Here is a 21,480-nt window from a genome sequence, read left to right as displayed (position 1 = left end):
CTGGGGCTGTGTCTATCTCATTCACTCATGCATTCCAAAAACCTAGCATAGAACAAAGCACTCAGTAGGTGCTAAGTAAATGTATATTTAACAAATGCATACCAGAATGCATGAAAAAAGTGACGTTAAGAGGAGGGAGGAAAAGGTGAAAGCATAGGATGAAGGAGAGAAGAAAAGACTGGAGAGGAGCAGAAAAGCACAGTAAGTTTGGGAGGATGCTTACAGTACTGGGCAGAAGAAAGAAGTGGAACAAGCAAGGGACAGAAGCAACCTTTAGAGAGGTTGTAAGAGAAGAATCAAAGAAGCACACAGTCTTGAAATTTAGGGGGAGAGTGGATTGCAAAACCCACAGAAAGGGTGGGAGGAGACTGAAAACTGAGAAAAGGTAACAACAGGAATGGGTTCAACAGTTGTACCAAACAATAAGTTTATTGGTTTAGAATGCCACGTGGGGACAAAGAAAGAGAGACTAGTCTAACCTTCTTTTCTCGGGGACCCTCCCTGCTGTCTATCCAGCTGCCTGAGCCAAACCCCACGAGTCCTAAGACAGGAAGGATGTGAACTTGCATTTAGCTGGTAATGACAATGACGCACATAGCTGTAAAAATAAAGATCTCTGGCAAGGGCCAGCATGAAGTTCAGGGAACACCAGAGAGAAACCACCTCTATCTATAAGACAGGTCTTATTTCTTAAATGTCACTAAAAATCCTCTGGGAAACAAATGCAATAAAGACTCCAAGAGTTTAAGGGGATAATGTGAAAGATCAGTCGAAATCAACTGTCCTGTAACTTCCAAGGCAAGTGGGAGGTCTGAAGCTGAAAAAACTGTTTAGACACATTGCCCTATAACTAAGTAAAAGTTGGTCATAACTGAGGCTATCAAGCAGCAACAGTGGCTGACATATGGTATGAATTTAATATTTAACTTTTAAGCTGTATTCAGGATGTCTTCTTTCTTTCCAAAACATGTAATAAATTTTGATTCATGACATGTCCTCATATCCCTCTGTGAGCAATGGCAGCAAGGCCCAGGACTTCTTACAGCTGAGCCTTCTAAGCTCTGTGAAGGTAGCGACTGTCTCCTTCATTACCACTGTATCCCTGGTGCCTGGTCCAGCACCTGGCACATGCAGGCATCAAACAGTATTTTGTAGAAGAAAAGAAAGGTCACAAGCTGCAGCAGGATGCCGGACAACTTCAAACACCAAGAGTTAAAAAGTAAGACCAGCTAGCTATCTGTAAGTGCCAAGAATTTCTCCTCTTAGTTCCTAGCCCTAGGGAGGAAAATCCAGTTCTTCAAAATACCATACAATAAAGATCAAATCACACTGTAATAAATCTATTTAAAAAATCTCTAGCAAAATGAGTTCAAGCTCCAATAAACTGACTACCAATTTTGAGTAAGGCTAGACAATTCACCATAACAAGATTTGACTTACTTGAATATTTTATAGAATGAAAAATTCAAGTATGAGAGTTGCCTTGAAAAATCAATTTAAATAATTATTCCTGGACCGCTCTACAGGGATCAGAATTTACAACTTCATTCAGATCTATGCGTACTCCTCTTATTGGGAAGGGGATTAGTGAACTCAAAGAGCACAGAAAATGAACAGAAGAACTACATTTACGAGCAAACCAAAATTCTACATGGATATTCCTTGCTTATTCCCAGTTCATAGACAAGATGCTAGAGATAATTAAGTCCAGTTTTGCAAGCTTACAGAACTTTCTGCACATTAAGAATTTCTCTGAGAAGCTATCTCTTGACTCCATTTTAGCCACAATCTTTTATTATAAAAAATACAAGTATAAAAAGAAATCCTACTGTGTATGTATCCTACTATTTTTGGATGTGAATTATATCAGCAAGCAACTATAAAACAAATGTGGTTTTTTTTTCATTATAAACCAATTAACTTATTCAACAAATACTTCAACAAGTACAGAGCCTGGTACTGGAGTTATAACAACAGCTTGTAAAAGCCCATGCTGTCACGTTGGGAAGACATAGATAATAGTACATGCTAGTTGGTGATAGGTGCTATGAAGAAATTCCAACAAGAAAAGGAGGCAGACTGTGGCATTTGTGGGACTGTGGCTTTTTTTTTTTTATCAGTTTCAGGTGTACAAAACAACACATAATGATTAGACATTTACACCCCTCACAAAGTGATAACCCTCCCCCAAGTCTACTACCCCACCTCACTGACATCGTACACAGCTATGACAATACCTTTGACTATATTCCTTACGCTGTACTTTACATCCTGTGACTATATAACAGGGGTGCCAAAAAAAATGTACACACATGACTTGTATTCATCTTTTGTTTTTGGTACATATTATTACAATTTTAAAACACTTTTTTCCTTTCTTAAAATGTGTATACATTTTTTGGCACCCTCTGTGTGTGTGTGTGCGTGTGTGTGTGTGTGTATTTCAGTTGACATACAATATTGCTTTATATTAGTTTAAGGTGTACAACGCAGTGGTTAGGCATTTATACAATCTCTGAAGTGATCCCCCTGATAAATCCAGTACCCATCTGACAGTCTACACAGTCTTTATAACATTACTGATTATATTCCCCAAACTGTATTTCACATTCCCATGATTTTGTGAATACCAATTTGTACTTCCTAAACCCTTCACCTTTCTCACCCATCCCCTCAACCCCCCTCCCTTCTAGCAACCATCAGTTTTTTCTCTATCTCTGAGTCTATTTCTGTTTTGTTTGCTCATTTATTCTGTTCTTTACATTCCAAATATAAGTGAGAGCATATGGCATTTGTCTTTCTCAGTCTGACTTACTTCACTTAGCATAATATCCTCTAGGTCCATCCATGTTGTCGCAAATGGTAAGATTTCATTCTTTTTATGGCAGAGTAATACTCCATTGTATTCAATTGGTGCAAAAGTAATTGCAGTTTAAAAGGTTAAAAATAATTGCAAAAACCGCAATTACTTTTGCAGCAACCTAATATAAATGTACCACAGTTTCTTTATCTAATTGTCTATTGATGGGCATTTTAGTTGTTTCCATATCTTGGCTATTGTGAATAGCACTATAGTAAACATAGGGGTGCATATATTTTTTCCAATTAGTGAAAACAAAACAAATGTTTGGAAGAGCTAACCTTCTGAAATGACATCATTAGAAAAGCAGAATAATGTTCTAAACACCCTGCCTCCAACTAAGCGCTCTTGTTTAAAATCTATCTAATGTCACCATTTGAGTCAAGAAATGGGACCTCTTTACTCTGCCTCTAGTTAGAGCTAGAGCTCTGTGATTTAGGGAAGTCACTTAACCTAGTCTCAGAGGTTTTACCATCCCTCCAAAGGGACTGGACTGCAAACCACTAAAACCCCTCTCAACTCTAAGAAAGGATCATTATAGGGAAAATAACTTCATCACAATTGTAAATATACTCCACACTGCTGATTCTCCTCTTCTCAAAGCTACTACTGCTCATCATTAAATATGTTTTCATATTGAAAGACAACCCTGCACTGGAGGTAACAAATACATAGGATCCGCTTTTTATATTGCCAAGACTTGGGCAATTAGAAAGTCTGTCTTACTTGTACCACTGAACCTAGCTGAATATACATATCCGTCAGGAATGGCAAAAGCAAAATAAGATCGTTCAGTTCTCTCAATTTGCTGATGTCAAGGTGCTATTTAAAGCCCAGATATATTACTGTTATTCTGACATTGAAAGGAATGTCAGAGAGGGGTAGGGAAATTTTGTGGGCTTGCATGCCTGAAAAAATGTTACCTTTTTATGGAGCTTCTTCAATTGTGAGGGCTTTATCAATATAAAACGTATGATTTGGGAATGGGTTACATGTCTTACCTTGAGAGCCTAGAATCACCGCATAGACCTATCCTGAAGCTGGCTGATGACACACACAGAAAGCTCAGCTGTTTCCCTTCCCACTCTCATGTTAGGTATCACTATCACTGTGGCACTCTTTCACTGACCCTGGATACAATCTCATCACGCTTTTCAACCTGGGGCTCCATTAAGCCGTGTCCAATTGATCAGAATTGTCAAATGAACAGAAACTGTTTACCTGCCTTGTGAAATCAGTACCATGGGGTGAACACCCACAATGGTGAGAATGCTACTCAGTGAGGCCAAAGCGCCATCTCTCTCAGTTCTCAACAATATATTTCAATATAAATAAACCTACTACTTTATACAAAATGCATATTAAGAAAACTGAGAAATCATGGGAGATTGCTTAAATTCTTTTGTTTTACAATAGCAAATTCAGGGTTTCTTTTATAAATTTAATTTTTAAAATATCGCTTTATATAAAACATTTTAAGACTACATCTATAATATAGAATGAAATTCATTCATTCTGATAACTAAAGTCAGCATCACTACCATCATTAGGAAAAGCCTATTAAGTATAAAATTAGGAAACAGAAACTGAATCACACAATTTTTCAGAGAATTTCTACTTTAGAAATTCTAAATAAGCTATACAGTTTTTTGTCAAATTTTTCAAGTTTTTCCTTCAAAATTTTGATATTGTCATAATTTAAAAAGAGGACCAGGAGAAGATAAACATAGATAGACACCTGCCCTTCAGGAACTTACTACCTAAGATGGACAATACCAGAAAAATAAACTTTAAGTGACATTCAACCAATAGAATAAAGCTATTATGCCAAAGTATAAACACAAAGCAACAGGCAACTAATTTTTGATCATCCAGAGTTGGCAAAATATGCTCACAAAAATCTTTTCCTATTATAATTTTCTCTGCTTAATTGGTCAATTGACATTATGATCAGTTTCTGGTATACATTTTGTGATCCAAAGAGAGGGAATAACTGTTTTGGGGGGGGCGGGGGAATGACTTTTTAAACTCAAACCTTTTTCACAGTTATTTTTATTACCCATTTAAAAGAGTATAAATTCAACAGATGAAGTTCTACCCCAGTTAATACGAGCATCAACCTATGAAATTATATGACTTGTTTCCTACCTAAAACCGTGGGAAAAGCTAGGTAGGGGAAGTGGACTAAAGACAGTGACCAACTTTCTGGTGATTCTTATGTTGGGTTTCAATGTGTAACTTTGTTAGCTTATTTGAAATCCTGTGAATTCCCAAAATATTCTAATATTGATGTGTTAATAGAAAAATGTATTCAGGAGTAGGGATTATTTATGTACTATTTCTTTTATTAACATAGATAATTGAGGGCCGGTTATATTATACGTGTTAAGAGTATAGATTTTTTAAAAGATTAAGTAGATTTTTAAAAGGGAAGTGGATAGTGCATAATTATTGGGAGACTGGGCATGGGAAAATTGTGTCACAGTAACAAGATAAAAAGAAATATCCGTAGCTCTCCCTTGCTCAATCAGCAAGGAACTCCCATAGAAAACAAATCTGCAGCCTGAAGAACAGTTTGGAAGACTAGTTGGAGGAAAGGTAGTAGAAAAGAGTGGCATTATAGGAATAGCAAACGACCTCTGTAAAGCCCACAGGTGTAAGTGAGCCAGACAGGCTAGGTGGCAGAGACTATGTTACACACGGCAGGCTGTGGCTCCCAGGCTTTGAACTAGAGTTTCTATAAATGACCCTGACTGGGATGAATTTCAGAAGCATCTACATGAAAACATACCTAACATAGCTAAAAGGAAAAAGAAAAGTATTCCATCTTCCTCAATATATCAAACTTCATAGGAAACCAGCTAAAACATAAATCTACCAAACACTAAACTGTGCCAACTTACATTAGAAACAAATGACAGAAGAAAGCCAGACTGTTTCTCTCAAGTGATTCTCAGGTCATAGGTAGGACACTGAATGTCTCTGAAACAAAGAGATGATATTTTCAACTTCTTTTCAAGTTAAAGGTTGGGACTTTAGAATAGAAAGATAAGGGAAGTGAACAGTAGATTATAAACAACAGAGTCAAACCATTGGGCTGTTTGCTAAATGAAGAAAAAATTTTAAACTAAAATCTGAAAGAAGAGGAAAAAAAAATCCCAGATAAAATCATAAAATGAGACACTCTAATCCGAAAGATGTGATATTTTTAAAAAGCACGCAGAAGGAAAAACTAAATTTTGAGGAGAAAACAGAGAACAGGCTTAGAAATAAAAATTGATGGCCTCAAATATCAAATATCAACGAAGCATTTAATCTGATATGTTAAAAGAAGGCAGCAAATAAAGAGCAAGAACAGGCACTTTTCCATATTCCTCCTGCTAAGTCTAGCTGAAAACCCTGGACATTATGTATGAAACTAACACAAGATGACTCCAAAAGGTAGAGAAAAGAAGGCAAACCATCTAGGAACCTCCAGACCTGAGGACTAATAGCTTTAGCTAATAATCACTCTACTCCAGCAGTGATAATTAATATTATGTGTCAACTTAGCCAGGCCACAATACCCCGATATTTGGTCAAACACCAGACCAGTTACCGCTGTGAAGGTATTTTTTAGATGAGATTAATATTTATATCAGTAAACTCTGAGTAAAGCAGATTACCCTTTATAATGTGAGTAGGCCCATTCAATCAGTTGAAGGTTTTATGAGACAGAGTGAGGTCCCCTGAGGAAACTTCTGCCTCCAGATTGCCAACATCAATTCTTCCCTGGGTTCGCCTGCCAAACTACCCTGCAGATTTCAGACTTACCATTCCCCTCAACTGTGTGAGTCAATTCCTTAAAATAAATTAAATCTCAGAAAAACTAATAGACACAGATAATAATTTAGTGGTTACCAGAGGGTAAGGGGGAAGGGGCCTGGTAAATGAGGGTAAAGGGGATCCAAAATATGGTGATGGAAGGAGAACTGACTCTGAGTGGTGAACACACAATGTGCTATATAGATGATGTAATACAGAATTGTACACCTGAAATCTATGTAACTTTACTAACAATTGTCACTCCAATAAACTTTAATAAAATAAATAAATAAATAAATAAATCTCCCTCTCTCTCTCTCTCTCTCTCTCTCTCTCTCTCTCTCGTGTATAAATATATATGCATACATACATGCATACATACACACACACATTCTATTGATCTGTTTCTTTGGAGAACACTTACCAAGACACCAGCCAAAGACCACCCCCCCAAAAAAAATTGTTATCCCACCCATAACTCTGACAGTAAATGTCCAATGGAGAGCCTAGACTTCCACCTTCACAGGCAATAATGAGGGGTCCCTCTGTCTGGTCTGGATGGTGTCAGAGAAGATCGAGTAGGGAGACAGGACTTTCAACCACCGAGTAGGGAGACAGAGTTTCCACTCTCCACCTCCCATGGCATCAGTGCAAACGACACAGGAAACCTGGACTTCCACTTTTCCTGGCAGTAGTGAGGCACCGTCCTTCTACATGCTGAGGTGGTGTCAGAGAAGGCCTAGCGGAGAGTCAGGACTTTCACTACTGTCCAGTAGTAACGCGGCCACCCTCCATGATGTCAATAGAGGCTACTTGAAGCTACTTGGTGAGCAGTGACAAGGCACCCCTGCCCATCTCAGCCAAGGTGATATCAGTAGAGGCCTACTGGCAAGCCTTAACGCTTGCTGCCACCCCTGTAACAAACACCCCTGTCCACCCTTGGGTATCAAGGGAGGCCAACAGTGAATCTGGACTTCCATTTAAATCTGGCAGTAATAAGGCAACACTCCCTTTCTCCTACCAATGTAGGTACAGAGGAGATTGGCTAAAACAGAAAGACTTAATAAGATTCAGAGCCACATAATACTCCAAATGTCCAGGTTTCCATGAAAACTCACTCATCACACTAAGAACAAGGAAGATCTCAACTTGCATTACAAATGACAAGTAGATGCCAACATAGAGATGACAGAGATGTTAGAATTATTTAATGAAGATTTTAAAGTAGCCATGATTAAAAACACTTCAATGAGGGGCGGCTGGATGGCTCAGCTGGTTGGAGCGCCAGCTCTGAGTGGCAGGGTTGCCGGTTTGATTCCCACATGGGCCAGTGAGCTGCGCCCTCTACAGCTAAGATTGTGAACAACAGCTCTCCCTGGAGCTGGGCAGCCATGAGCAGCCGGAGGTTGGCATGAGCTGCCACGATCTGCCACAGGGTGCTGTGAGCAGCCGGTGGCCAGCGTGAGTGGCCAGCAGCTGGCAGAGAGAGCTGCCCTGAGCTGCTGTGAATGGCCAACCGATGACTGGCGACCAATTACCTCAGCTGGGGAGAGCGCAAGGCTCATAATACCAGCATGGACCAGGGAGCTGTGTCCTACACAACTAGACTGAGAAACAAGGGCTTGAACCGGAATGGGTGTGGGGGAAGCGGAAGAAGGGGGAAAAATGAAAAGAAAAAGAAAAGGACAATAACTGAAAGAAAAAGCTCAGTAGATGTGCTCAACAGCAGAAAGGAGGAATCAGAGGAAAGAATCAATGAACTGGAAAATAGAATAATGAAATTACACAATTGGAGTAACAAAAAGTAAAAGGACTGAAAACAAAAATAAATGAAGAGAGCTTCATGGACCGGTAGAACTATGACAAAAGATCTAACATTCATTTAATTGAGTCCCAGAAGGAGAGGAGAAAGGGCAGGGCCGGAAAAATACAAGAAGAAACAATGGCTGAAAGCTTACCAAATTTGGCAGGAATCTTAAACTTACGGAATCAGGAAGTTGAGTGAACTCCAAATAGGACAAACTCAAAGAAATTCACTCCAAGACACATTATAATTCAACTTCTGAAAACTAAAGACAAAGAAAATATCTTGAAAGCTGCCAGAGAAAAATAACATCTTGCCTATAGGGGAGAAACAATTAGGATAACAGAGATTTCTCATCGAAAACCATGAAGCCAGCGGAAGGGGCACAATGTTTTTCAGCTCCTGATAGAAAAGAACTGTCAACACAGCATTCCACATCCAGAGGAAAAAAATTATTTAGGCATGAAGGGGAAATCAAGACATTCTCAAATGAAAACCAAAAGAACCTGTTGCTAGCAGACCTACCCCAAAAGAATGGCTACAGGAATTCTTGAAACAAAAAGGATATGATAAAAGAAGGAATCGTGGAATATTAGGAAAGAAAGAATAACAGAAAAAGTAAGAACATGCATAAAACCAATAGAGTTCCCTCCTCTTAAGTTTTCGAAATTGTTTAAAGTTTAAAGCAAAAATTATAACACATTCTAATGTGGTTCTCAACATATGTAGAGGAAATATTTAAGACAATTATATTATAAACAGAGGAGGCTAAAGGGAGTTAAGATCGCCACACTTCACTTGAACTGATCCAGCCTTCTGGAAAATAGTTTGGCAGTATCTTAGAAAACTAAACATATACCTACCATATAATTCAGCAATGACTTTCCTGGACATTTATCCCAGAGAAAAGAAAACATATCTAACAGGATAGACTCATAATAGCTTTATTTGTAAAAGCCCAAAACTGGAAACAATCAAAATGTCTTTCAATAGGTGAATGGTTAAACAAACTGGTACATCTATACCATGGAATACAACTCAGAAATAAAAAGGAACAAACTACTAATCACACAACTTGGATGTATCTCAAGGGCATTATGTTGAGGAAAAAAAAGCAATCTCAAAGGTGGCATTCCATTTATATAAAATTCTTGGAATAATAAGATTACAGAGCTGGAGAACAAATGAGCGGTTGCTAAGGATTAGGGGTGGTAAAGGTAGTGTAACTGTAAAAAGAAGTAGTACAAAGATCTTTGTGGTGATGACATAGTTCTTAATTTGATTGTATGGTGGTTACATGAATCTACATGTGATACAGTGGCACAGAATTATACTAACGTCAATGTCCTGATTTTGGAATTAACTATAGTTACATTGAGAGAAACTGGATGAAGGGTACCTGTACCCTTCTCTGTACTATCTTTGTAACTTCCTATGAAACTTTATTTCAAAATCTTTTATTTTTAAAATCTTTATTTCAAAAAGTTTTTAAAATTAAAAAAAGCAATAAGAAGCCTCAAGATTTGGGGGGATGGTACATGTGACTGAAATTGGTTAACTTGTGTCTGTAATACCAAGGTATATCTTTCTCAAAACAAACTCAAATAATATAAACTAAATGGCAAAAACTCCTATGAAATCCTCATGAAAAGCCTTCAAAATGAGAATAGAAATAGAGAAAACTGAACATGCTGATGAGACTTGACAGAGGATAAAAACATTAATCAAAAGAGATATCAATCTTGTTTTCTAAAAAATAAACTGCTAATCAGTCCTACAGTAAATACTATGACATTAAGGCAATCAATAATATGAATTTTTTTTTAGTGGGTTAGCATCTTGCTAGGTAACATAAACCTACCTAGTTCTATTCTTTAGTAAAGGCAGGCAGAGACAGCTACAGAAATCGGGGGCTTTGGTAATTTAGGATTGAATTAAAACAAGAGGAAACAGGAGAGTTAGGTATTTCTTTCAGTCTGGGATCTGTTAATAAAGACTGAAAAGGTTCATTAATTAACATCTGTCCGGTGCCGGACCATGTCGGTGATGCAGTGATGGAAAGGGCATGATCCCTGTTCTCAGGACCTTGAAACCTAGTACTCTACCTAGAGTATACCTAGACCTTGAAGAATGGCAGTGCTTGAGTCCTAATTAGTCTAAATTGCTATTATTATCCTGGTTTGGGGAGGCCTCTCTTCAGTTCAAGAAGAGTAAATGAAGGGCTATTTTAGTACTTCAGTTAAAAATTTTCAAATCATCTACTATGTATAAGCCCTATATTAAATACTGTGGAGGTTTCAAAGATTAAGGACAATGACATGAACTCGTCCTTAAATAAATGTATAATTCAGCAGAGAACACACACATACATAAATATATGAGAATAAATGAAATAGGGAAGAAATGAAAAATGCTCTGCCCAATTAACTAAAATCTAGAAACCTCAAACCATTTATTTTCCCCTAAACTTACTCAATTTTCTTTCATCCTTCAAGCATTTGCCTATGTTGTTCCCTTTGACTGGAATATTAATTTCCCCTTCCTCCGCCAGAGAAACCTTCATCTTCCTCTAAGACCCAGATCCTAGCCACCACTTATGTGAAGCTGTTCCCAAAGAAAGAAGTAAGAAGAGTCCTTCCTGTTGGCTCTGTGCTCCCAACACAACATGATGGCACTCATTACATTGTTAAATATTTGAGAAGTGTCTCTTTTACTAAACTCTGAGAGTAAGATTTATGTCCTTTTCTGAATTCATCTTTAGCTTTATCAAAACAATGTATGTGCATAGTTCAAAACTTCAATAGTACAAGGAGCTTATTATGAAAAACAGCAGTACTCTCTTTATTCTCTGATCCCGTTCCTGGAGGCAACTCTTCCTGCTTTTTCTTCTGGTAGCTTTTCATTTTTCAACTATGAAATAATAATACACATTAACTGCTTTTGGTACTCAATACATCTTGGTATGGATCGTTTATTATGCATCATTTCAGGTACACTTTGTGGGTTCCTTCAATCTGAAAAACGATGATCTTCAGTTCTGAGGAATTTTCTCATGTTCTTTGGCAATTTTCTCTCCTCCATTTCATTTGTTCTCTCTTTCTGGACCCTCCATTAGATAAATGTTCAATCCTCTGATCTTTTTTCCTTTTTTTCCTATTTTCTATCTCTCTTTTTTTCTTTTCTTTTTTTTTCTTTTTTCTTTTGTATTGTTATGGTATGGAAGATTTCCTGAACTTTATCTTCTAATCACCCTACTGATTTTTAAAAATCTACATTATCTTATTTTTTAATTTCTTGGCGCTCTTATTTTCTGATTATTCCCTTTTCAAAGCCATATTTTTATTTTATGATTCCCAAAATTTTCTTTTATCCTATCAGGAAACATTGATTATAAAAGATTTTTGATTAAGAAAGTTTTTTTCTGCTTCCTACATTGTTTATTCCTCCCAATTCCTTTTTTTCACCATCATTTATTTTTCTTTCTTTTTTTCTTGGTAGCAAATTTTCTTAAAGGACAGGTCACCTTTGTATTTTCATACATACAGTCGGAAACAATAAAAAGTTCCTGATTTTGAATTAATGGGTGGATGAATGAACCAATAAAGGAACAGAATCAGAAACATTAAAAAAAAAAAGCCAGAAGATTGAGGATTAATGATATTGTGCTGGTAAGATTTACGGATCGTGATCTTTTTAAGCCAGTGATCCAGGACTGTTAGGAAGGCCCCAGCCAACAGGTAGTCTCTGGCACACTTACTGGATGGACAGGCCTTCTGTCTGAACCTTAAAAACAGGCAATTTTTTCAATTTTTAAAAAATCTGTATTCAATTCTTTAACTCCCTTCCTACCTGGATAGGAGGGGAGTCTATTTGCATAGTCTATTTGCCACAGCAGCATCCTCTTTTACTTCTAGTTTGTTTGTTTGCTTTTAAAGATTTTATTGGGTTAGGGGAACAGGACTTTATTGGGAAACAGTGTGTAGTTCCAGGACTTTTTTTTTTTTCCAAGTCAAGTGTTGTCCTTTCAATCTTAGTTGTGCAGTGTACCGTTCAGCTTCAAGTTGTTCTTTCAGTCTTAGTTGTGGAGGGCACAGCTCAGCTCCAGGTCCCGTTGCCTGTTACTAGTTGCAGGGGGTGCAGCCCACCATCCCTTGCGGGAGTCGTGGAATTGAACTGGCAACCTTGTGGTTGAGAGGACGAGCTCCAACCAACTGAGCCATCCGGAAGCTCAGTGGCAGCTCAGCTCAAGGTGCCCTGTTCAATCTTTAGTTGCAGGGGGCGCTGCCCACCATCCCTTGCGGGACTCAAGGAATTGAACTGGCAACCTTGTGGTTGAGAGCCCAATGGCCCATGTGGGAATCGAACCGGCAGCCTTCGGAGTGAGGAGCACGGAGCTCTAACCGCCTGAGCCACCGGGCCGGCCCTACTTCTAGGTTTTTAAAAACATTTTTCTGGGGCGGCCGGTTGGCTCAGTTGGTTAGAGCGCAGTGCTCATAACATCCAGGTCACAGGTTCTGTTTCCACATGGGCCAGTGAGCTGCACCCTCCACAACTAGATTGAAAACAATGACTTGACTTGGAGCTGATGGGTCCTGGAAAAACACATTGTTCCCCAATATTCCCTAGTAAAAATTAAAAACAAAACAAAACATTTTTCCTCATAGCTTGGAATAGGTAAACTACATTCATTTCTTCGAAACAATCAAGATCTAGTTTGAAAAAAAAAAAAATCTTAGATATAATGATTGAAATTACTTAACTAAGAAGAGGCCAGAAGGTTAAGAGGTAAAAATTAGTTAATAGAAAATCCATCTCCCAATTTTAAGTTAAAGGTTCTTGTGCTCAAAGACATGAAACCAGAGGTCAGGTAACAGCATGCTGAGCATTGTTTGTAAAGCGTCCAGAGATCTTCTTGATAGTTTCAAAGATTTGATATCTATAGCCCGTTATGGTTATTTATATTTTTAAATAATAAAAGTAAAACATGATTATAATATATTAAATGTATTTTTAATATCGTCAATAATCTTACCACCCAAAGAAAATCACCATCAACCTGTCAATGTATGTCCCAGACTTTATTCTCTGAAGAAACAGATTTTTTCCTCACAAAATCTGATCATGCTATATATCCTGTTTTACTGTGACTATTTTCAGTTTGACATTTCTCAGGCTGAATCCCTGGTAACACCAAGTGACTACTGCCCCTTAGGTCTAAGAGTCAGAATAAAAAAGAATAGTTTCTTCTCTCAATTTTATCAGTATCTCACGTGCAAAATCTGAGAACACGCTCCATAACCACATCATCTACAATTCAAAAATCAAAAGACATGATTTAAATCTGCCTTAAAGTGTAACCAAAGAGCTCATTTTTTTATTTCTTCAGATTTAATCATTCAGTCTTATATCAAAAATAACAAAATTATAGGGTGACATTAACACATGATCATGAAACAAAAATGAGTTTCATTTCATTAGTCACAGGCTACATATCAACCAGCTGCTGAAGCTAAAAATATGCCTTAGCTTAAAATTTTGCAAAATACATGCATTTAAGACTCATTCTGAAAGAAATGTGACTTCTTTCAGTTTCTAACAATCCACTACATGCTTTGGAGAAGAACAAATCAGCATCTCTAAACCAAAAGAAAAAAAGGTGGTGGTGAGGAATTCAAACTAATTTATTGATAATCAACATCACATTGTTTACATCTTATCAATAAATGTATGTTAAGAACGTAACTATTTAACAGCTACAGTTAAAAATGACAGTTTAATATACCACCTCAGATGTAAACAAAAATATATATTCTAAAAGAAAAGAAAAGGCCTGAGACAGAGGTCAAGATAGCAAAAATAAAAGGTATGCATTTTGTTGGGAGAGGAGTAAGCGAGGGGAGTTGTGTAATAATAAATACTCTCACAGCTTTTCCTCATCAGCTATTACAGAGATTCTGACAGGGTCATGGAGTCTGTAGTGATGATATCTTCTCAACTCTCAAACATCAGCATAACACTCAAGTAGCATGACACAGCACAGTGTCAGACAGTCATCCATTCTGGGCTAGAAGTAGAATATAGACTTCCACCTCTGGTCATTAGGTGCCATGGCTCAAGGAATAATGTCTCAAGATAATATCTGCCACCATAAAATATTTGATTAGAAAACAGGTAGTGGGATAAGAAATCTAAACACTTCAACTGGATTTCAGGTGTAGTTACAGCAAATTGGAGAGAGATGCAAAGCTATTCCAAGGGTCTTGAAAACTTACAAAGTCATATAAGAAAATACACTTTATTCAGTTCTAGAAAAGAATCACAGGTTCTCCTAACTTCCAGCCCAGTGTTCTTGTCACTACATTATTTTTCCAGCCATTAACATTCTCCCATGATATTTCCTTTTTTAAAAAATAGAAGCACTGAGGCCTAGGAGGAAACATTTGATAGGGAAAGATTTCGAAAGATTTCTGGCTTTTCACTTCTTCTTTCATATATAGTCCAATTAAATTTTTTAAAATAGCCATCACCCAGAGGCACAGACTGTTTCATAGTTTTATTGTCTACCATACAACCTTGCTAAATACATACTTGTCGATTGAATCTTTAAATGCACAAGTAAAATTTTACTGCACTGTCAAAATGTAAACTCGCAGGTAAAAATTTTTGGTCATTGGGTGGAAGATCATGGAAAGAAACATCACTTAATTTCTAAATACCAATGGATATGGATAATTTCTAAATACACAACGGCAATGGATACTAGGGAATTAATTTTAAAGAAATATGTTGAACAGCCTTCATTTCAATTCTTAGTGGATTCCAATCTTACTCTACTGCACATATTAGAGCAATTCGAATCTGCTTGCTTTGATACTGAAGGCTGATAACAATTGGTGAAAAAATCTATAGGGCGATTTATTTTCTCCTCCAATGAGGACTTCCAATAAGGGTCAGAGAAAGGATTAAAAGAGAAAGAAAAAGAAGAGAGAAAAAAGAAAAGGGAGTAGAGTCTGATCATTTCTATTAACTGATATACACAATAATTACAATGTAAAGTGCCTGGTATATATATGACAGAGCTCTAGAACTGGAAAGTAACCTTTTTAAAAAGTAATGTTCAACCACTTAATGTCTATTCAGCCCTGTTACGTCAAAGAATGATTAACCATTGCATGAAAACATATATTCAACTGATATGCCATATGGTATAAACTACAAGTGACTTTAGAAGTAAGAGGAGGTGTGAAAAGAATATTGGGGATCCTGAACCAGGCTTCTTATCCTAGGACTAATCTTTGTCAAGTTACAACCTCTCTGAGCCTCAGTTTCTTCACCCACAAAATGAAGAACAATAGACTTTATGATATTTTAAATTTCCTTTCAAATCCATTAATTCTTTCCACTGATTAAATGGTAAAAGCAAGGATAAAGAAAAACAAGATATGGAAAGCTTTCACTGAAATATAGTCAGTTCTGTTGTAACACGTGTTTTGAAAACGCAAACATGTTCTAATGCCAACTGACATATTAGGGCACAATTTAAGCATAATTTAATTTTTGCATTTGCTTATCTGTCACTTAATCCACAAGAAAAACTGGGTGAATCCGGGAAACTGCACCCAGTACAGCCATTCAGCATAGGAATATACAAAGTGTATACAAGCACACACTCAAATTTATCTCCCAGCTTCTTCGGCTAACTGCGTGTTATGAGCCACACCCATCCATATTTGGTATTATAACTTTCTGTCATATTTCAGATAACCCTTTCACAAGCTGCAACCCTTCCAACTCCACTTCCACAAGCAAACTTGAGATTTTTTTCAAGGTAAACTAAATGTATCCTCTAAATTGAGACCTGGATTCTGGCAGAAACCCTTGGCATGTACCACTATAAAAATGCCACCTGCTCAATAATGGAATATTTAACAGCTAAATAGCTACCAGGAAAGAATATGAAATAAAAATATATTATTTCTGCAATAAGTTATAATAATGCAGAAACCACAGAACCTTTACAAACACTCACTCCTAATTCTTGATAAACTCAGAGATACAAAAGGTTAAATGAAATAAAGAAGGTCACGCATGTTTCCTAGTTTCCATGCAGACTAGAAATAGGAGACAGACCCAAATAACTTAGCATTGGAGCCAAGGGTTGGCTAAAACCTGTCACTCAGAGCCAAAGGGCAGATAAAAATAATGTTGCTATTTAGCATGCTCAGGAAAAACAGAGAACATACTTATTTTGCCTTTTTGAATGAACCCAGACTTAAAACCAGGACCGACACCAGAAGTAACAAACATAAATATAGTATAGCATGTGCACCTATACGTCCAGCCAAGTTATTTGGCCATTACAGTCTTGAGCCTCGCATCATCTCTTAAAGAACTACAACAATACTTAAAAACACACACACACAAAAAAACAAGATTTTTGTTTACATATATATGCACATATGTATGCAAGAGAAAAAAGTGAAAGAAAAAAACATCAAAATGGTAACAATAGTTTCATAATGAGATTATAGATGATTGTTTTTCTTACTGATAGATTTTATTATTATTACTTTTATCAACAGAGGAAAACAAATATTTTTTAAACAGTTAACTAAAAGAAATGAATCCCTGGGGCAGCTGGATGGTTCAGATGGTTAGAGTGTGAACTCTAAACAACAGGGTTGCCAGTTCGATTCCCACATGGGCCAATGAGCTGCGCCCTCCACTAGATTGAAGACAACAAGTTGCCACTGAGCTTCCAGAGGGGTGACTGGATGGCTCAGTTGGTTAGAGCGGGAGCTCTCAACAACAAGGTTGCTGGTTCAATTCCCGCATGGGATGGTATGCTGCGCCCCCTGCAACTAAGACTGAAAACAGCGACTGGACTTGGAGCTGAGCTGTGCCCTCCACAACTAGATCGAAGGACGACTTGGGCCTGGGCCCTGGAGAAACACATCATTCCCAAATATTCCCATAAAATTTTTTTTAAAAATTAAAGGAAAAAAATGAATCCCTGATCACAGTACATGCTAAATACGACAGAGAGACATTAAATAGCCAATCTCATAATAATCTTCCAAAATAGGTATGGGGTAGAAATGGTAGCCTAAAATGGCAGTACCATCTTCCAGATAGAAACTGAAATTAGTTGAACAGAGAAGTTAACTAATTCACCAAAGGTCACTAAGATAAGCAACATAACTGGGATTTGAACTCAGGCCTACTTGACTCCAAAGTCCACACTCATTTTTACTACCTTATGCTACCTCTTCCTAAAACATAACTCAACAACATCACTCTGAATTAATTCCCACTCTTTTGACTATCTAGTAGTGTCCCAATAGCGATCATCTGTACATTAAAGCATGCTCTCAGGAGAGTATCTGCAGCTAAAATGAAAATGAACAGTAACAGTTCACCCTGCCCAAGGGTATTTCCACTGTTACAGGAACCAGAGGCTTAAGTTAGAAGGAAGCTGTAATATAAGCCACTTAGTGGAATGCATATCTTCCCTTCTCAGTGGGCCAGGCCAAGTTCATATCCTATGATGTCCTTTTTCATAGCTCATAGCTAAAGCTCACACAGTAAGAATCTCACTCATAAGCCCTGCGAGTCTCCATGGAGATCTAACCAGCCCCAATCTGGGAGACAAAAGGCCAGATGTGGCTGCAGGTTTGCTTCAGAAGAGAACTAAGAAGTCCTGACATAAGAAAACCTAAACAAAATATATTTGACATTTAAATTGTTAAATATTACTTTAATGGACAGGCTGCCCAAAAATGTGCTTTCTAATAATTCTATAAAATAATGTTTTACTGTCCCTGGGAACCAGGAGAACTATCTTCACTGCTCTCACCTTTTCCACAATCAAGGATTTTACTGGTATCAAATGGCAAAAGTGTCATCTTTCCAAGGAACTGAAATAATATCCACATGGGATCTCAGTGTGCATAAAGACAAGTGGGTAGAAGAGCATGGCCCTGACAGATATTGCTCCATGGACTATGAAAATGGGCTTCACTGACTGTCCATTTGCTAAAACCAGGATAAACTAGTAGTTAGGTCAAAGGTCTAATGATAACTTGCAAGTTCCCCACCATGTATTTTAATGGGCCAAGGAATGATATAAGTTTCAGAATGTGTTTCAAAATGATCTGAAATCAACATAAGAAAATTTCTAGCCCAGCTTAAAAAATATATTGAATAATATGTTTTACACAGAAAATAAAGTAATTTGAAAATAAAAGTGATACTATTCATTCTTTCTCAACAAAAGTTGTTATGTCCCTCACCCTAAAGAAATCACTTTTTGAGAACTCCCCATTTCATCAGTGTTCTAATATGTAAGCCAACAGACTTTAGGGGCAGAACTTTTTTCAAAGTAGTAAAAGGAGAATGTTGCCCTTACGTATCTGGATGGCTCCTCTAGGTTTTGGTCATTCATGTCAGTAGGAACAATCCGGGTGGCCAGTGGTCCCTCCGCAAAAGGTTTTGGTAACTGGCCCCTGAACTCTGATGGGAGGAACTGAAGTTGCCAACTGTCAGAAACACAAATAAGGAGAATAATAAAAACACAGGAGGCTCACAGTGCTAAATGTATTTGAAATAAACAAGCTGAAAAAAAATCCAAAATGTGAAAAACATTTCATTTCACTAGGAGAAAAAAACATTTCTGCTAAAATCTCATCCAAGGAGCATAGAGGCAGAGGTCACAATTCAGTCCAAACTCGCTAAGACATTTTCAACTAGAGGTCTCTCAACCCATCTCACCAACTCTCAGCAATGAAATTTGCAATGAATTGGTCATACCATCAAACGACCAGAAAAGCATCAAAGTGTATTGCCAATTACCGCATGATCAGAGGGACTTACCAAAATTAAAGCAAATCATTAGGTGTATAGTAAAAAGAGTGAAATGTAAGAACTCACCATAACCTGATACTCCTTTTCCCTAAACAGGACTCCTCTCTGTCCATACTAAACAAATCCAAGGAACTCCAGAGCCCATGCTATCACATCCAATAGATAGCTTAAAGGAAAGTGGTACAGGTATCTCAACCACAGCTTTTCCCAATGTCCATACATTGGTGGAGAATTTTCACTGTTGTTGAATGACAACCAGTTCTTCTCTAAAAACACTCTTCTTGCTAGACCACTTTTAGAAGTGAATTAATATCAGATAATTACAGAAATTTATATAAGATTCCCCAGGAAAAGCCACTAGCAAAGCGGTTTTAGAAGTCCCCAGACCGTTGTGGTAAGGGCAGTGCAAGGTGCATAACCAGACCAGCGCTCAGCGTACTGAATATAGGCGATGGGTGCGCAGTGATCCCACAACTCTCTGAGATGGCAAATTATTCACAAACTTTTTGTGAAAAATCCAAATGAAGGAAAATTAAGAAGATATTGCCAAAGAATTATTTTACTCCTTGATTGAAAACTGTGGGAATGAAATGACAACTTACTTATCGGGCAGAAGGAAGCTGCTAGGAAATCGATACCATTCTTTTCCTACACAGACATTAACAGGTCGGCCTTCCGGGACAGTGTGGATGGTTGGGTCTGTAGCAAGTCGGTAAAATTCTGGATACAAGTCAAGGGGCGCATGATATCCTGGAAGGGAGAAAGGTTTGTGAAAGCCAAAGAGGAGTAAGATGAGATTCTGACATTTAATGATAATGGATGTCAATGTCTCACTGTAACCCATGCGAAATTTAAGAGTGTGAAGGTTCACAGCAACAACTCCAGCAGGAAGCCCGCTCTACTGGCATAAAATGTCTCTACAGTCAGGAAGATGAGTACAGCAGAGGTCCTATTTTACCTAAAATAATGGTTTTATTTTACTCCCGTGTTTCATACTTCATGTTCTTTGACACATTTTAATATTCTGGATCCAAATGATTGTAAGAAAAAACACAATCACAGGAATTGAGCTCCAAATTTGCATCCTAAGTTTAAGGCTTCCTTGATTCATCCATTAAAAGGAAAAAGCATCCTTTAAAAGAAAAAAAAGTCAACTGGAGACAACAATTTATAGTTAATCACACTAAAAGGAATTCTCAATCTCTTCAATCCTAATGTGTAGAAGTCACATCCCAGTGTTAATATTAAGTCCACCGGTTCTCCCTGTAGAAAAATCCTCCTTACAGCTTAAGCTGACTTATACTAAACAATCACATATTAAGCACAAGCCAAGGTGAAATGCCTTACGAGTATTGGTTAAGACACTCTCGGTGTATCTACCTCTGAACAGGGCCACAGAGCGAGAAAAGGATAAGAGTCCAAACAGGAATAGTGTTCCTAACGCCAACCAATTTGAAGTCACAGTATAATGCTCCAGGCGGTATCGCTGAAACACGAAGTGGTAACATTTCTAGAAGAAAAGAAAACCATATTGAAATAAAAAGATATACCTTGCAGGACATACATAATCACAAGACATCGTAGTAACACCAAGAGGGAAAAAGCGGCAGAAGAGATTCTATCAAGGGTCTGAGATTTGCAAACTCTTAGTGAGGAACCTACTCCAAAGTCTAAGATTAAAGCAAACTCCATTAAGACTATCTGCAGCTCAGCCAGCCAGAGGGCTTCCCAAGGATGAAATCTCACTGGCTTAATAGGAAAATTGTTTGCATATTTCTCTAGTGCTAATTATTTAATTTTTTTTGCTTCTTGGCAGTTTTTTGTTGTGTTTTTTTTTTTTGTTTTTTTTTTAAATATATCAAGTATCTCAATCTATTTTGATATAACAAGTATTAATCTTTACTTTCCTGGTGGACAAATTTTTAGTATCAACAAAATGTCTCACGACCAAGCAAGAAGAAAACAGAATTTCTCTCACAGAACATTAGGAAAATGCTGTTCGTTATTTGCTAACCTACTTCACAAACTAGGTCAATATTATTGCAAATATACATATACATGCATGAATTCTGCAGTCTTTGAGTACCATCCCATTAGATTTCTTTCCTTCTTTCTTTCCCTCCTAGACTAGAACGACTTTTAGAAAGTA

The 21,480-nt window shown here is 37.4% G+C and overlaps 1 protein-coding gene across 6 annotated transcripts in view; it reads right to left on the bottom strand.

Annotated features, from left to right (window-relative positions):
- The window catches only part of ALG9 (ALG9 alpha-1,2-mannosyltransferase), a 104,847-nt gene that overhangs the window by 48,387 nt on the left and 34,980 nt on the right, over window positions 1-21,480 (bottom strand). For all 6 annotated transcript variants that reach the window (XM_019715285.3, XM_019715284.3, XM_088791460.1 and 3 more), the window contains 3 exons: window positions 20,712-20,841; window positions 19,934-20,081; window positions 18,877-19,006 (listed from right to left, as the gene is read on the bottom strand). In XM_019715285.3, coding sequence (XP_019570844.3) covers window positions 18,877-19,006; window positions 19,934-20,081; window positions 20,712-20,841 — 408 coding nt within the window. The remainder of the gene's footprint in view (window positions 1-18,876; window positions 19,007-19,933; window positions 20,082-20,711; window positions 20,842-21,480) is intronic.

The sequence above is a fragment of the Rhinolophus sinicus genome, chromosome 14 (genome assembly GCF_057876585.1).
Source record: "Rhinolophus sinicus isolate RSI-liver-muscle chromosome 14, RSI-T2T, whole genome shotgun sequence".
NCBI lineage: Eukaryota > Metazoa > Chordata > Mammalia > Chiroptera > Rhinolophidae > Rhinolophus > Rhinolophus sinicus.
The sequence above is the reverse complement of the archived record's forward strand: the minus strand, read 5'-3'. Positions and strand labels throughout refer to the sequence as shown.